The sequence below is a fragment of the Aspergillus chevalieri genome, chromosome 5 (assembly GCF_016861735.1).
Source record: "Aspergillus chevalieri M1 DNA, chromosome 5, nearly complete sequence".
NCBI lineage: Eukaryota > Fungi > Ascomycota > Eurotiomycetes > Eurotiales > Aspergillaceae > Aspergillus > Aspergillus chevalieri.
This window is the reverse complement of record NC_057366.1, coordinates 2228562-2246098: the sequence shown is the minus strand read 5'-3', so window position 1 is coordinate 2246098 and position 17537 is coordinate 2228562. Positions and strand designations below refer to the sequence as shown.

The 17537-nt window shown below is 51.2% G+C and overlaps 5 protein-coding genes across 5 annotated transcripts; 3 read left to right on the top strand and 2 right to left on the bottom strand.

Annotated features, from left to right (window-relative positions):
- Positions 1 to 47: 47 nt before the first annotated feature.
- On the top strand, positions 48 to 1667 carry ACHE_50791A (uncharacterized protein; the record flags this gene model as incomplete). The annotated part of the gene is made up of 1 exon (XM_043280547.1): positions 48 to 1667. The coding sequence occupies one exon, from the start codon at positions 48 to 50 to the stop codon at positions 1665 to 1667; it is 1620 nt and encodes a 539-aa protein (XP_043138115.1).
- Positions 1668 to 6115: 4448 nt separating this feature from the next.
- On the top strand, positions 6116 to 7319 carry ACHE_50790A (C2H2-type zinc finger protein; the record flags this gene model as incomplete). Its single annotated transcript, XM_043280546.1, has 3 exons — positions 6116 to 6609; positions 6665 to 7146; positions 7204 to 7319. The coding sequence occupies 3 exons, from the start codon at positions 6116 to 6118 to the stop codon at positions 7317 to 7319; spliced, it is 1092 nt and encodes a 363-aa protein (XP_043138114.1).
- Positions 7320 to 8567: 1248 nt separating this feature from the next.
- Positions 8568 to 9870, bottom strand: SPO20 (putative plasma membrane SNARE protein (Sec9); the record flags this gene model as incomplete). Its single annotated transcript, XM_043280545.1, has 2 exons — positions 8568 to 8627; positions 8680 to 9870. 2 exons carry the CDS (start codon positions 9868 to 9870, stop codon positions 8568 to 8570), a joined length of 1251 nt encoding a protein of 416 aa, XP_043138113.1.
- A 361-nt stretch (positions 9871 to 10231) lies between these two features.
- Positions 10232 to 12543, top strand: ACHE_50788A (Sec1 family protein; the record flags this gene model as incomplete). Its single annotated transcript, XM_043280544.1, has 4 exons — positions 10232 to 10309; positions 10372 to 10567; positions 10782 to 10993; positions 11047 to 12543. 4 exons carry the CDS (start codon positions 10232 to 10234, stop codon positions 12541 to 12543), a joined length of 1983 nt encoding a protein of 660 aa, XP_043138112.1.
- Positions 12544 to 12740: 197 nt separating this feature from the next.
- Positions 12741 to 16193, bottom strand: PRP10 (U2 snRNP complex subunit HSH155; the record flags this gene model as incomplete). Its single annotated transcript, XM_043280543.1, has 1 exon — positions 12741 to 16193. One exon carries the CDS (start codon positions 16191 to 16193, stop codon positions 12741 to 12743), a length of 3453 nt encoding a protein of 1150 aa, XP_043138111.1.
- Between the last annotated feature and the right edge of the window lie 1344 nt (positions 16194 to 17537).

Here is a 17537-nt window from a genome sequence, read left to right as displayed (position 1 = left end):
AACCCGGCCCTACATCCACGCTACAAATCTACACCATCTAACATAACATGCTCCCCACAGAAACCGACATCCTAATAATCGGCAGCGGCAACGCCGGCCTCTGCGCCGCTATCTCCGCCGCGCAAACCAGCCAAACCAGCAACAAAAACGCCCGAATCCTCCTAATCGACAAATGCCCCAAACAATGGGCCGGTGGAAACTCCTACTTCACAGCTGGCGCCTTCCGCACCGTTCACAATGGCCTATCGGACCTTCTTCCCCTCATCAATAACGTGGATGCATCCACGGCCTCCAGGATTGATATACCGCCGTACACGAACGAGTCGTTTATGGGCGATATGCAGCGGGTCACGGGTGGGCGGACGGATCCAGTGCTGTCGAAAATACTAGTTGGCGATTCGAACGAGACGGTGAAGTGGTTGAAGAGTGTTGGGGTAAGGTTCCAGTTATCGTTTAATCGGCAGGCGTATGAGGTTGGTGGACGGGTGAAGTTCTGGGGTGGACTGGCGTTGAAGACGGAGGATGGGGGGAAGGGGTTGGTTGGGGATTTATGGGCTGCTGCGAGGGAATTGGGAGTGGAGGTTGTGTTTGAGACGGCTGCGAAGAGACTCGTTACTGATGTGGAGACGGGGAGGGTGAGGGTTGTTGCTGTTTCGCATTGTGATAGGGACGGCGATGCGAATGGTCGCTGGGTTGAGAGGGAGATTCGTGTTGGTGCTGTGATTCTCGCTGCAGGTGGATTTGAAGCGAATCCGCGGCTGCGCGCGCAGTATCTCGGGCCGAACTGGGATATGGCGTTTGTCCGGGGCACGCCGTACAACACCGGTGAATGCCTGGAGATGGCCCTGCAGGATCAGCATGTCTCCGCACAACCTCGTGGTAACTGGTCCGGGTGTCATTGTGTTGCGTGGGACGCGCATGCGGCCCCAGATACAGGCAATCGGGAGGTCTCGAACGAGTACACCAAATCCGGGTATCCGCTAGGGATCATGGTGAATGGGCAAGGCAACCGATTCATCGACGAAGGGTTTGACATGCGTAACTACACATATGCCGTGGTGGGACGAGCGATCTTGAATCAGCCGGGCCATGTGGCGTTTCAGATCTGGGACAAGCGGACGAGTTCCTGGTTGCGGGAGGAGGAGTATCGAGATGAAGTCGTGCAGCGGATTGAGGCGTCGTCGATTGAGGAGCTGGCAGAGAAGTGTTTCCAGAGCCATGGTCTTGGGGACCCTCGTCGTTTCATCGAGTCAATTGCGGAGTATAACCGTGCGGTATATGCGCGACAGGACGACGACCGAAACAACGGCACAGAGCGCAAATGGGACCCATCTATCAAGGATGGTCTCTCGACACAGTCAACTAACTCCGGTTTATCCATCTCCAAATCCAACTGGGCCCTGCCCATCGATCAATCCCCCTTCCTAGCCATCAAGGTCTGCGCCGGCATCACATTCACATTCGGTGGATTATCCATCAACCCCAAAACAGCGGGCGTAATATCAACAGCCGGCACAGAGGTTCCCGGACTATACTGCGCCGGCGAAATGGTCGGAGGATTATTCTATGACAATTACCCCGGGGGAAGTGGGTTGACATCGGGGGCGGTCTTCGGACGGAGGGCTGGCCGGGCGGCGGCGGGCGCTGTGCCTTATATAGGGCCGTGAGACACTGATCTACACCGTACGAGATAATTCAGTGATGTACATAGCAGAGTACATACAGGGTACAGATGTACATTGTATATCTGTAGATCGATTGTTGATCGGTCCGGTTGATCTACGGATGGACAGGGTCTGATAGTCGCTAGTTCTGCCGGTCGGGTCCGCCTTGGCATACTTCACCGTGTCTACAGTTAGTATGTGTATTCCGATCGTTACATTATTGTCTATCGAACTGAGATTACAGAGATATTTCGAGATGTTGATTTTTATAGACCGTTGCATAACAGTACCCAGCTGGAAGACTAGTTGAAGAGCCTGGCCCCAGCTGCTCAGCACATAAACATCGACGCGTTGATCTGACGAATCTGGAGACGTCTACTGTACAGAGTACATTTAGATGAAAGAAGGTATTCTTGTTAAAGGTTAAAATTGAGCTCTTTTAGGTTCGTCGACCCCGATATTGTGATTTGAGTTGCTACATCAAAGTCGTAGATATATATTTGGCGAAGTCAGGACGCTCATGGCAAACTTTGGTCAAGAGAATATGGTCTGAGACTGGCGCATGGTCTATACATAACAGGCCAGTATGTAGTCTTGTTGAAAGCCTATAGTACCAACAGTACCCATATCATGAACGTAGAGCTCTCATCAGTATCAACCAATCAATGGCACTGGGAGTCATACAATATTGGCCGATTCAGCACGAATCTCGTACGACTCTACTCCGAGCTACTGGTCGGAATAAGGCATGCTCAATTGCCAACGGCCTGAGCAGAATCCATGGGTTTTCACCATGGGTCAGAAACTAGCAGACCTCGTGTAACGCTATTCAGGGCACCAATGTAAACGGGGTTAACACGGGCATACACGGACCACCGTCTCTCCGGTATGCACAGGTTAGACAGCCAAATTCAATGGCTTTCCTACAGTTCCATTTCACGTGTGCACTGGATAAACAAAAGCTACAGAATACCGAGGAAAGGAGCCCTACAAAGTTCGATATCCATGTTCGGTCGCTTAATTCTACTCGCTTGCAAATCAGGACTATCACCGTTATCCTCAAAACCTCAGTCTTGGCATCCCACTAACCGAACACCCACACTAGGCCCAAAACAGCAAAAGAAACATGCCAAGCCGGGCCGCGTCAGCACCCCCTCGGGAAACAGTCATGTGCATTCTTGGCAGACGCCATTGCGGGGCTGTGGTTGGCTGGCGGGCGGTTCGCGGCATTTGACCTTCTTTATTTTGCTTTTTTTTACGCTTTTTAGGCTCGAGCGGGCGGATATCGGGGGTGTGGCCAATTAGAGACAATGGTGTTCTCACTTTTTGGGCTGATGATTTGGCTGGCGCTGGACGGGGACTTGTTTGGTTTGGGTCTCGGGGACTCGGTCTGGTGGTTCTGTTGCTTTTTTGGTTTGGAAAAGGGGCTCTACCAGTATGGACAAGGTACTTACTGCACTCCGTACTGTGTCAGAATATTCCATAGGCTCTTGATATAATTAGACGTTGCGTGAAACGGAGTGACGTTGGAGATTACTGGAGTACGTACGCAGTTCTTGGTAATAAGGCAACTGATAAATCTCGCATGTACTCCAATATGCAGTGCGTTGCCTCGGTTCACGTGACAACTCTACTCTGTACTGTATGGACTTCCAGAGCACGGAGAGACAAGTGACACCCGTCAATAGTCAACGGGCCTGTGTTGCGTCGGAATATTGCCATGGTGGCCAGTCACATGTAGTGTCACAGTATGGATACTAGTTTATCCAGTTGACAAACTAATGCACAATAATGTCATTGCTCCATCCACGGACAGAATCAATATCAACGACTAGTTGTATGGACTCTACCCCTACGAGTACACTCCTGACGCCGTACCACACTACAAGTACACTATGCTGTCCTGTATGGAAAAAACAGTTGACATATGCCAAGACAGGTCCCACTTTCTGCAGATGTGATGATGAAAGCTTGGTCCTGATTCTTCGTCTCTACAGAGTGCCTACGAACAGAGAGTGGACAGAGTGTCTATAGTACTAGTGTAGAGTCGTCTAGTGTATGGAGCACAGATGCAGCGTTGTCACATACAGAGTAACTACGTCATATTGCGCTTGGGGTAGTCTCCAATATTAGGCATGGAGAAGGCTAAAAGAGACCACGATTCGATTTGCAGACAATCGGTTGAAATAAACATCCTAGATTTGTACAGGCCATGGAAGACCCTGTGGACCGGTGTTTCAGATGCACAAAGTTGTGGCTGTACTTCCGTGCTGACCTCCGTACCTGCTGGCCCTGACCTGGTCCTGGCCCTAGCCCGGGAGGGAAGTGGAACCCCAGGATCGCACCAGGGATTCGATCTAGATGGGTATGGGTGGTGTGTGGGTGGGGTTGTTCTGTTTTGAGCATGGAGAGCGAAGATGGATGCATACCCTATTCAGAATAAGCAACATCCACCAAACAGGAAAAATTAGCATAAGAAAAAAGGATGTGCACGCGTCAGCTCTTAAGCCTCAGGGTCTGTGATTGGGTCATCTCCACCAGCCAAGATCGGCTATCGACTATCTGCCGTGTCTAAGTCTGGGCACTTTCCTGGTTGGGAGAGCAAGGATAACGGCGGATCCGCGGGAAACTTGCCTGTTTGCTGGAGGAGAATTGCTCCCAAGGTCCTCGTATATCGATTGAACTCATTACTGTGTATTCCATAGTATAGACGGGCTTGGATCGGTATCTACTATGTAATGTGGACTCCAGTCTGTTTCTATTAATTATTGATGGTCTCTTGAATTCTGTAATCTGCTGTATATCTCTACTTGCACTCTGTATTGAGCACTCTGAACAATCTACAGCTGTCAGGGTCTACTCCACACGGCAGATCGTCATGATTGGCGGTTCCGAGCACTCTTTATACTACTATGTGCCCCTCATTCTCATTCAGCAACAGATTCACCCATGGAAATATTATCGGCCCTATTACCAGAAACCTCAAACTCTTCATCCAACTTTCGGAGCTGTCTCCTAAAGCAAAAAGAAACGGCAACAACAGAACACTCATTGGCCACAGGATAAACCCCCGCCAACCACAAAGCAGTGTGGACCCCAGACACATGGTTAACTTTCCCTGGATTGTAGTGGGGTTCACACCGCTCTGATGACCGTTTCTGATTGGGAGGAGAAATCAAAGCATGCCACCCGAGAAGCTAAGCCTATCCCGGCAGTTCGTACACTTCCGCATCGGGACTAGTACTGCGATGACACGGCTCATCATCTCCACTTAACGCGTACTCTTTTTCTCTGCCAGACTCCATAGTAAGAACACAACTGGACACTGACGGAACTCCATACACACAGTCCTCCAGCAGGAATTATTTACGCAATCTCTCATGTGGAATGTGTGGAGGTAAATGCTCATCCGGCTGGTTCCGTATCTGTACGAGTATGTACGGACTACAGAGTACTTCTCAGTTGCTGTACTCCGTAGAGTAGAGAGAGACTATGTATGTACAGTAGAGATACCAACCCGGTGGGAGCCCCACCGGGTTCATCTGGGTCATCCACGGATCGAATTGGAGAGAGAGTTAGAGTTGGGATGTATCAAGTCTCTCGGATGTGACTAGGGTCCAAATCCATGGCTTGTGATTTGCTGGTTAACGGCTTTGCGAGTATTTCATATTTTTGTACACATCCGTAAAGTACGTCCGTAGATAGCTACTGAGATATCTCAGGAATTTTTGAAACGTGTAGGATTCTTTTCATTAGTCTATCATTTATCCTCATTATCATGTCCTCTGGTGTTATCAGCATAAAGTACAGAGTATTGTACAGTCTCCGTGGCAAACCCAAAAACGGTTAGCGCAGAGAATTGGGACCATTCCCAAAAAGGCAGGCTGAAATGCCCCTATCTTTTTTTTCTTTTTTTTTCTGACGTACCTGAGCATCTTTTTTTTTTTTTCCATGGCCCCTCTTTTTTTTACTGAGGAAAAATTAAAAAAATAAAATAAAATAAAATACTTCCCGTCCCAAGAGGCTAAGAATATTACAGGATTACGCACAGCGTATTTTTGTCCGATCCCGGAGGTTTTGCCTCGTGTATACTGTGTACAGTGAGCGCAAAAGAAGAATATACAGAATGTATTTAGAGATATAGAGAAAGAGAGTACAATCTATAAGAAAATCGCTATTCAACGATATACAATACCTAGTATAGCAGTGGTATACTTACTGTAAAGGGGCAAGATCCGCAGCGTCACTTCCCTTCGTCCCTGGGGCGGTTCATAAGCTTCGCCGATCCCCTTCCCCAGATGTTTTCACTCTTCTTCTTCTTACACTGTTCTCTTATATCTTTGTCAATCACTCTCTCATCCTTTCCTCTTCGACCTGATCATCTCTACTTTCACCTTCACCTCTCAATCTCTCTGCGTACCAAGCATACACTTCCACACACCCTTACTACTATGACGATGGTCCTTGAGAACCAGAACCGCCCATACGGCGGAATGGCCTTTGATTCTGTCTACCACCATCATGGCCTCCCTCATCCCAATCCCCCTCAATTCACCGATCCCTGGGCTGCTGCGCACTCGTCTTCCCACTCCAATGCCCCCGTCTACGCTCCTTTGAACCCCATCAAGCAAGAGGATGTCAACAACCGTCCTTCGCCGTTGTCTATGCCCTATTCCGCCGCCAGTATCCCCGTGTCCGCGCCCTCGTTGGTCTCGGGTCCTGCTACGGCCAGTTACTCGACTCCGGCCACCACCACTACTGCTGCGCCCAGCTATCCCCCAGCCCCCGAGATCATGAGCATGCCGCACGAAATGCCGCGCTCCTCGTTTGAGCACCCCCCAACATACACCACCGCCTCCTCCATGAGCAGCTTTGCCCCCGCTAGCTATGCGCCGCTCAGTTATGCTCCGCCGCTGCACCATCAGGATCGCCGGATATCTCATGCGTAAGTGCCTCTATTCTCGCCGTCTCATTGTGAACGAACGCTAATTCGTGAACAGTGACTCGCGCGTTGGTCAATCGCAACACCCCGCGCCCACCTTTGGCGATGCTTTGGATGCCAGTCGTGGCATGGTCGCTCTCAGCCAGGATTTGACTCCCCGCAACATCTACGGTCCTCGCAACTCCAGGGGCTCGGGTGACTCCTACGGTTTCCCCTCCACCAACTCTTCCGGCTCGTCCATCTCCTCTGGCGGCAACTATCCCTATTACAGCGCCTCTGTGGCGTCCGTGGACTCTTCAGTCACAGATTACAGTTCTACCTCCGAATCCTATGACAATGGCATCTCCTCCCGCACTCTTCCCCGTCCTTCCACCTTGCTGAGCGGTGCCGCTCCCCCGGGACCCCAGTCCATGATGAGCCAGTTCAGTTCCAAGATGCCGTCTAACACCCAAAAGAAGCACAAGTGCAAGGTGTGCGACAAGCGCTTTACGCGTCCTTCTTCGTTACAAACTCACATGTACAGTCACACTGGCGAGAAGCGTAAGTTTGACTGCCCCTGAATATCATTTTTTTTGGCCAACGCTGACCCAAAATTAGCATTTGCTTGCGACGTTGAAGGCTGTGGGCGACACTTTTCCGTTGTCTCAAACCTGCGCCGACACAAGAAGGTCCACAAGGGCGATAAAGAAGGCCCGTCCGGTGACGAGGAGTAAAACATTTGTTTACTCTCCCCCGTCCTGTTAGCCGACGTTTGAGACCGCGTGTGGCTTTACCAGTGTTGCATGACCTTGTGCAACACTTTCTCTCACTTCCCTTCGTTTTTTTTTTTTTTTCCATTTCATTCGATTTTTTGTCTCTGTCCATTGACAGGGAATTGATACCCGGACGTTTATATTTCTTCTCATCTTACGTCTTAATCTTCTCTGATTTTCTATGTCATGTGCAAGGCTGGTTCCAGGGCCGGGATGATTTACTTGTGATGTCCTGTTCTGTTACGACCATAGAGGTGCCGGTGGTTTTGCTTATTCTTTTTTTCGGATGGATACCTGGTTTTTGAAATTATTCCCCTCGCTAGACCGTCGGAGTTGGGTTTTTTTTGTTTGCATGTGTTTGTCTTTGCCAAGATACCAACTGGGTTGTGTCTTTTTTGTCTTGTTCTCCTTTTCTTCCTTTCTGCGAGTCCGTGCCCCGGAAAAAGTTCGCAGCAGGCATTCTCTTCTCAAGTTCTTTGTGACCATGACATGGCATGAATGTGATTTGTCAGTCGCTTATTTTCTTATATATATTGTCTAATACATGGACTCTGTGCCTACAACCGATTGACCACCATATAGCTGAAGTAGTACTCCACTGATGTACTCCCGTACTCTGTAGATTATTGTTTACTTGCACCGATCGACCCCTACCAGAAACACACCTGAAACGCGCAAGGGGATTTGACAGCAGAGGCAACTGGGCCCCGTTGTAGTTGGATTTGCGAATTTGAAACCTCCACGCGTCCTGGCATTATGGGGCTGGTGTTCCGATGTGTCGCATTGGGATTGGATATGAGGGGTTTGCACGAGTAAGGTGCAGATTGCAGTGCAGATGCAGATGTAAATGCATACAAGGACAAGTACGAGAACAATTGATACGGCATTTGAGTACAAGTATGCGTATTGGATGTGAGGGTGCGTAGCGAGTATTATTATTGATTATTAGTTATTGTTTGGGGCGATTGCGATTGAATGACACAAGCAAGCAGGAATGTACAAGTAGAATGCCGAGAGTAATGATATAATCTGATCTCTTGGTTCCAGACAGAAAAGCAGGCGAAAGCACAGCAGAAGAGGTTATTATAAACTCAACGGCACCAGGCAGTCGAGCTGGCGTGTAATAAGCGTAAGTAAGTAGTAAGTAGGTACAGCAAGGGAACAGATGAGATTGTATGGTATGGGGAGATATGCTGATGGTGGCAATGATTAACGAATCCGGTCCAATTTATCTCTGTTCATGGCCAATTGGTCATCGACGAAGTCGCTCTGGATGGTTGTTAGTATCTATACGAGAATAAGAATAGGGAACAGGGCATACCTTTCCAGCAATCCGCTCCAGATGTCTATTCTGTTCATCGATCTCACGACCAGTCGCGCGAGCGAGGCCGTTCAATCGACCCGCAGCACCGTGCAACAGATCCAGGTTCTGCTCGATCTCGTCTTCCATCCCCTCGTCCTCACTGTCCGCTTCGAACTGGTACTTCGCGCGCTCTGCGACGTTCGTACGCGCCTTACCGACCGGCCGCTTGGCCTCCTTCTCAATTTCACGGAAAGTGCGGTCCAAGCGCTGGTTGGCCTGGTACGCCTCACTCCGGGTGCCCTCGCGGGTCTCGCGGTCCTGACGGTGGGTGTTGAGGACGAGTTCCTCGCGCTCGCGGCGGCGGCGCGAAGCAGTGAAGGGATTGGCGACATGAACGTGGAACATGCTTTTGTTGAGCGTTTTGAGCTCGCGGGCTTTATCCTGCGCAACGCGGCCCTCGATCGTGGCGAGGTCGAGGTTGCGCTCTGTGTCATGGATGGTTTCGCCCTGCGCGCCTAGACGGGCGAGCGTTTCACGGCCGGTTTCTTCAGCCTGCGCGGCGACCCGGAGGGCGTTGCGGGTCGATGCTACGTCGCCTTGCTTGACGAAGCGCATCTCCTGCTTGATGGCTTGGATCTCCTCCTCCTCTTCTTCCTCTGCGGTGAGCTGCCGCTCTTGGTACACGTTGTTGTAGTCGTTGCTGCCGCCGCCGTAGCCCCCATATGCACCTCCTGCGGCATTCCCTCCTTCCTCGTATGGCGGGGGAGCGCCGGGTTGCTGCTGTTGTACTCGTTCTCTTGCTCCGCCAAAGAGTGCGTCTCGATTGGCATCGCCAGGATCGTTGGGGTCACTGCCTAGACCTCCGTAGCCCCCAGGACGTGAAGAGGCACCACCACCGCCACCGCCAAATCGATCCGTTCCATATCCGCCCTGGTTGCCATATTTATTCGGTGCGTATCCTGCAGGAGGACCGGCGGGGGCTGCGATGGGTGCGGTTGCGGTCGCGGCGGGGGATTTGTCTCCTGCAACTGGTTGCTGAGATGCCGGGAGGGGAGCCACGCCGGCTTCAATCTTGGCTTTGGTGTAGGGGTTTGTTGGGATGGGTTTTGCGTAGGGGTTTGCCGGGGGCGCTGGGCTTTTGTTCTTGCGGCCGAAGAGAGCACGGCGGTTGGAGTCGTCGCCGTCGTCGGATTTCTTGAAGAGGCCCATTTTTGTGTGCAACTGTGATGGATATCAGAATATATAGACAGATTGTGTGTCACACGATACAGACACAAGAAAGAGTAAAAACTGATGAAAGGATAGAATATGGAAAAGATGGTCGTTCAGGAGAGGTAAGACATGAGGCGACTATGGTATTACCAGTACGGCCACATCTGGGGTTTATCGCTGTATCCACAGGTATGTGACAATACCAATACATGGCTCAGAGAGGCTATGTGAGGCTAACCGGATGCGGCTAGTTCCCTTATATAATCAGCAGCCTCTTCGCTGTTTTTATTTCTCCTCATTCATCTTCACTTAACAACGTTTCCCCCAATTGAACACTCCCAGCGAGCAATGCACATCCATGGCGCCAAATCCAGCGTCTGATGCGGACTACTTCAGGGATAAGGCGCGCAAGGACCTGTTGGCTCTCCTGGAAGGCGTGAGTTAAAAAAGGCTCTTGGGTTACCTGTCATCGTCCCTGTTGGCTGAACATTGCTGCAGGTCCGCGGTAAGAAAAATGTGGTCATAAGCCAAGATCTGGCTGGTCCGGTCGGGCTTTTTGTCAAGTTCTCGCTGCTCCAGGAGTATGGCGTAGACCGAGTCTTCCTGCTGGAAAATGCCAATGTGGACTCGTCGCAGCGCAATGTTGTATTCCTAGTTCATGCTGAAAAGGCGCGCCACGTGCGGACGGTGGCAGGTATGTGCTTGTTATCTTTCATTCTTTCTTGCACTTTCTCGTAGACGACCACACACGGTCGATGGGACAATCAGTAGATTACGCAGACACTTCCTACTCTACGTAATCAGTCAACAGATCCCTATATCGAAACAAGCTCAATTATCTGGCACTCTTTTGTTATCAAGTCGATTGAATGCTATCAGAATGAGCTGACATTATATTTTCCTTGCAGAGCAAATCAAGCGCTTGCAAAGGAACGGAAATGTGGAACACGAGTTCTTCATCTTCTGGGTTCCCAGACGGACCCTCGTAAGCAACTCCATCCTCGAGGAGGCTGGTATCATCGGGGATGTGAACATCTCCGAGTTCCCTTTGTATTTCATGCCTCTGGAGCAGGATGTCCTGTCCTTGGAGTTGGACAGTTCCTTTGGTGATCTCTACTTGGTAAGAAGTGACGCCATCCGTATGGAGGAGCATTTTGTATTAATTCCGCGCAGAATAAAGATCCCGGGTGTATTTTCCAATCTGCAAAGGCCCTCATGGATATCCAACAGAGACATGGGTATTTTCCCCGAATAATTGGAAAGGGAGACAATGCTCGACGGCTGGCAGATCTCCTGTTACGAATGAGAAGGGAGCTCGATGCCGAAGAAAGCTCAGGCCTCAATGGTCTTCCTGCGAGGGGGCTCCTGCCCAGTACTAGCACGGAGAGTCTGATCATTATTGACCGTGAAGTAGATTTTGGCACTGCTCTCCTCACCCAACTAACCTATGAAGGACTAATCGACGAAATCGTCGGTATCAAGCACAACCAAGCAGATGTCGATACCACCATTGTCGGGCCCGGCGCTGCCCAGGAATCCTCCAAAGCCCCTCAACAACAGACCTCCAAACAAGGCCAGAAACGCAAGATCCAACTAGACGACTCCGACCAGCTCTTTAGTCAGCTGCGCGATGCAAACTTCGCTATTGTAGGCGACATCCTAAACAAAGTGGCCCGGCGTCTAGAAAGCGACTACGAAAGCCGCCACACGGCCAAAACCACCACACAACTCCGCGAGTTCGTGAACAAACTCCCTACTTACCAGCTAGAACACCAGAGCCTCCGAGTACACACCAACCTCGCAGAGGAAATCATGCGAGTCACCCGCTCAGACATATTCCGCAAAGTCCTGGAAGTCCAGCAGAACAACGCGGCGGGCGCTGATGCCACCTACCAGCACGATTCTATCGAAGAGCTCATTGCTCGGGATGCGCCGCTGAAGACTGTCCTTCGTTTGCTTTGCCTGGAGTCCTGCATGTCTGGGGGTCTTCGTGCCCGTGATCTCGAGAACTTTAAGAAGCAGGTCGTGCAGGCATACGGATATCAGCATCTACTCACCTTCGATGCTTTGGAGAAGATGGAGCTTCTGCAGCCACGCTCTTCCGCGACAACCATGCTCCTCCCTACCACCGGTGCCGTGCAGGCCGGCCTTAAGACTAACTACAATTACCTCCGCAGGAACCTCCGCCTCGTCATCGAGGAGGTCAGCGAGAAGGAACCTGAAGATGTCTCCTACGTCTATAGCGGTTTCGCACCCCTTAGCATCCGATTGCTCCAATGCGTCCTGCAAAAACCGTACATCCTCTCCCTGACCAAGGGCGGTTCTGCCCCCGCTTCCACAAACACAAACGCCGCTAGCACGACATCTCCGGGGTGGCTCGGCTTCGAGGACGTCGTCAAGAGCGCCCGCGGGGCAACGTTCAGCATCGTTCAAAAGGGAGATGACAAGGCTGTTCGGGCGCGGCAGACAATCAGCGGTAATAACGCGATCAAGACCGTCTATGTGTACTTTTTGGGCGGGATTACGTTCACGGAGATTGCGGCATTGCGGTTCATCGCGGCGCAGGAGGCGCAGAGGAGAAAGATTGTTATTTGTACGACGGGGCTTATCAATGGAGATCGAATGATGGATGCTGCTATTGCCAAGGGTGGGTTTGCGAAAAAGGAATAGGTTGCTATTTCCTTGAGATGAACTGAGTAATATAATCAACGAACGAAAATAATTGCTATTTTGATTCTGGTATAAGTACACACGCCAGTCCTTCAACACCAAGAATGATTAGAAGAGAAAGAGGAAACGAAAAGAACAAACCCAGATCCAGCGGCAACATGACACAAATATAACGACACAAGAAACGCTCGTACCCCTTAAACAATAATCATCAACTCCGCCCTGTCCAACCCATCATCGTCCAAAGTAGGATAATACGGCACCATCGAGTCCGCACTCTGCACATAAGCATCATTGTACAGTCTCCAGTACGGCGTCCGCACCTTCCGTGCAGGATGGAACAGTCCAGCCCACACGTAGTTCATCACAATACCGGTACCAACAGCCATGCGGATAGCGTCGATGGCTTCGATAACCCGGTCAATGACGTGGGGACTGGTTTCGAAAATGTTAGGGAAGACAAGGTTGAGAAGATGGACCATTGCGTCTTCGCAGCCGAGTCCAACAACACCCAGGGCGATGTGCTTGACGACGCTGGCGGCGGTTTGGCGGTGGACTTGGTCACGGTCGATGAGGGCGTCTTCGAGGAGGGGGGTGACGGCGTAGACGTAGTCTTTGGCCATTTCGCCGATGTATTCGAAGAGGAAGGACATGGCTTTCAGGACACCGTTTTGGACGTTGAGTTCGGGGACGCGGTATTCGTTCATGAGGGCTGGGAGGACGGTGAAGGGAGCACAGGTTTCCGCAACGATACCGATGGCGACGGCGGTACACACACGCGATTGACGTTCTTGCACACGCAGGTTGTTGAGCAAAGTGGCAAGGACATCCTGAGGACCGATAGCCTTGGCGATGAAACCGAATGTGTTGTTGGCTGCCCGACGGATACCCTTCTTGTGCGCCTTCAACATGTCCAGCAGTTCGAAACAGATACGCATCCATTCACGAGCGTTGACGGCTTCGGGGCCACGATCAGCAATACGTCCGACCAGGTCAATTGTGTTCTCTTGCACCTTCTCATGTCGATTACGAAGAATAGGAGTCAGACGAGGTAGTAGGTCACGAATCGGTGGTTGCATCTGGTTGATACCGACGACAGTGACAATTGATCGAAGGGCACCTAGGATAGAACCTAGAACCTCGGGGTATTCTTCACCGAGGTATTCGTAAAGCACAACACCCAGTTTACCCATAAGCTGATCCTCCCCACATTGCCGCATGACCATCGCAATTCGCGAGATGAGGTCTGCCGCTTGTTGACGAACAGTAGCAGACTTGTTGTTCAGTCGCCACAGAATGGTACTGACAATCTGTGGGAGATACGGCTTGCACCGGGTGCCGAGGGCGTTCACAACCGTTCCAAATCCGTTGAGAATCACAATGTCCTCAATACTCTGTTCCTGGAAGGCATAAAGAACACCATCGATCAACCGTTCCTCCAATCGCTCCGAAATATCTGCCGCACCGAGAGACGCAACCAGCTTCTCAGTGGTTTCCACAGTCATCTTGCGGTACGGCTCGCTCTCATCCTTCAGGTTGTTAACAATCCGCTCCAGGATCTCTCCAACGCCGACCTTTTGTCCCAGGTCGACGGTGGTGTCAACCACCTGGCGGTAGTTCCTCCGGTCCAGCGCCATTCTCCTCACCCAGAAGCTCTTAAAGAAGTCGGTCAAGACGTGCTCCTTCAGGTAGCCGGCTGTCACACCGTCAGTGCTTGCGCACTGTGATACCACCTTCAGGACGACCTTCTTCATTTCTTCATCTGGCGACGAAAACTCTCGAAGCAGGATCTCCATAATCTGGCTGGTATAGTAGTTGGCGTATTCTTCATCCATCAGAGGAATGATGTATCCGACAGCCTTGAGGAATGCGGCAAGACCCTTGCCGCGTTGCTTTCGTGCTCCCGTCCAAAGAGGGTTGAGGATTTCATCGAAACTCTCGATACCGTACGGGTTCGCAGCTTCGGCCAACGCGGCCACAGCCAACGCAGTAACAGTCCGGACCTTGGCCTGCTCATCACTCAGATTGTCGGCAATGCAGTCCACCAAACCCTTAAGGTGAGGTAAGATAGCGCAACCCATGAGAATAGGAATCTGCTGGACAATCTTAACTCCAGTGTGTCTGGCCTGCCAGGACTTCTTACTGCGGCACACCGCACGAAGGAATGGGAGTAGAGCCGGAATACCAAGAGCGGAGGCGACGACCGCGAAGGCTCGAGCTGTCGTGTTTCGGACATACTCATCGACGTGGTCTATATCAGGACGCATCGTACTGATCATGGTAGCAAGGCCAGCTGCCTTGGCCAGGTTGGAAATGATTTCCCGACCTTCCACACGAGCATAGTAGTCTTGGTCAATAAGCAAAGGTTCAATGACGACGAGAATTTTGTGAACGTAGGGGCGAACGAGATCATCGAGCTTGTAAAGCACACGGTCAATGACCTTGACCAATAAATGGCGCTCCTGATCCTCCAGCGATTTCTCCATGAGCAATGGCAGGATTTGGTTGAACAGGGCACCAGCACCAAATTGCCGCGCATTGTCCGTCAATTGACGCAATGCGGTCTTTCTCATGGGCGGCGTGCCGTTCTTGACCTTCAAGAGCAGCCTCATGATCTTCCTTTCTTTCATTTCCTCCACTGACATAGTGTTCTCTTCGCCTCCTTCCATCAGCTTGCCAAAGTACGCCATATCCTCTGGCTTGAAGAACTGGAGATCACCAACACCAGGGATGTCAGTTGGCAACTGCTTCCCAAGGGAACGAACACTCTCGGGCTCTTGCATCATAAACCCTCCGCCCGCGGCAGGAACAGGAGCCGGAGTAGCCATGAGTTTGCGAGCAGGGGTTCGAATGGGGGCATATCCCGGCGGAGGCTCGAGAATTTGATAGCCCTCAGATGGGAGCATCAAGTCAAGCTCCTCGTCCGACAAGGGAGCATTGCGACCAGAGATATCAGTTCCAAAGCTAGTTGGCATCATAGGCGCACCTACTTGGGAAGGATGCATTGGGGTTGCAAGACCCTGGTTGCCAACGGGAGTCGCTGCCCCAAGTGCGGGGGCCTGATCCCATCTCGACCGACGCTTAGTCGCTTCCTCGCCTGGAGGAGCAGGGGCAGGCGTTTGATCCCAGCGTGATCTTTTTGGCTTGGCTTCTCCGAGTTGGGGTGCCGTAGGCTCGGCTTCGGTAGGCTCCGAGGTGACATCCCATCGCTGCTTGCGCTTACGACCAGACGCAACAGAGACCGTGGAACCCTTCTCGGCATTTTCTTTATCCTCAAGTGTCAGGGTGGCCTCGTGCTCTGTGACGCCGTTTTCGCCATTGGCCTGCTTCTCTGCGATCAGCTTCTGGATACGCTCTTCTTCTTTTTCAAGCTCACGCAGAGCCATGACTTCACGATAAGTCTGACCCTCTCCCTCGACATTCGCATGAGTGTTGGCGGCGAAGGGATCGGCTCTCGTAGGCGTCAAAGGTCCGCGGTTGAACCGGCGTTTCTGGTAATCTGTCTCTCGGTCCGCAATCCTGGCCGCTTTCTCGCGTCCAAGAAGGATGTCCTCCTCTTCAACACCATTTCCATGTGCCATTTCATCAACCTGATCCTTGGTAGCAGTATATTGTCCGACCAGACGATGACCAGCGTCAGCATCCTCCATTTCTTCGTCATCGCCATCCACGGCAATCGAAGTATTATAGCCCGCATATCTGTCGGCGCCTTCGCGATCGTAGAGCGTCGTGTCGAAGGATTCACTCAGGGAGGCCTTGGTCGAGTTGTCAGTGCGCTGGCTAGACGGATCAAAGGCCCTTGAACCTTTACTTCCAGCTGCTGCAGCGTTCCGCTCAGCTTGTAGCCTCCGAACGGCTTCGAAATCAGCTATAGGAATGATTAGCTATGTAATGGGGACATTAGATACACAGGGACAAGAGGTGGGACCTACCGTCAGACATGATGGACAGCTAGGAGAATCCCAACGATGAGACAGAAACAAGCAATCCCGAGCAGGATTAACAGGGCTACATCCGGATAGGCTACCGCAATGAACGGCGATTCGGATGATGGTCAAGGGTGCGATTCGCTGGCGATGGATTATCGAGCGTTGGCTTGGATGCTTTGGATGCCGTGGTCGAACGTCGCGCGCAAAAACCGGAGAGATCCACGTGACATCAAAGCATCACGTGATGACCATGGCGCTGCTTACTCATCGAGTCGTCGCTCCAGATAATAACGTAATCAACTACCGAGCGTTCCATGTCCCGTCTGTCCCGGACCTAGGTCGAAAAACAGGCTTACTCTAAACCCCCGAAAATGCATTTATGTATAAAAACTAATTACTACTGCTATGAGGAGGTACTTTTATGTCCCAAAACATTGCAATCAGAACACCGTGGTGGCGCCCGTACAAGTGGTTGAGATGTGGATGGTGCGGTCTCCATCTGTATAGTATCCTCAGCCTACTGGGCCTCGTTCCTCTGCTGCATAAGCTCTATACCTTCTGACTAGAAAGGCCATCTGTATGAGCTATCTGTCGCTTAGATCGCTTCTTTTGCAGCATTCTCTCATTGCAACCCGTAAATCCTGGACTTCTTTGGAAAGAAGAATTGCACTATTCATATGAATTTCACACCCTTTGACAAGCCGGTTTATTGCATCATTTATTAGACCTGGAGGACTCTGCATACGCTGCCTTAAAAAGCTTTTTGATTGTAGATACCTGCTTCTCCAGTTGCTTAAGATTATGAGGCGTTTTAGGAGCTGAATCGTTAGACCGGCTACCTGGTGGTGTAGGGCCCTTAATCTACCCCAGACAGACCAGCAAGTGAAACGGATGCGGATACTGTGGACCAGCCGCAGTGATATAGTGCGATAATAAGGCATAAGGACGTTCTATATTCATGGTAAATGCCGCATTTGGGGGATCAACATGTATCTGCTCTGCGTCTCAAATCACCATGCTGCTCAGCTGACGGATCCTGGCAGCCCGGTTACAGTCTGGCGACGA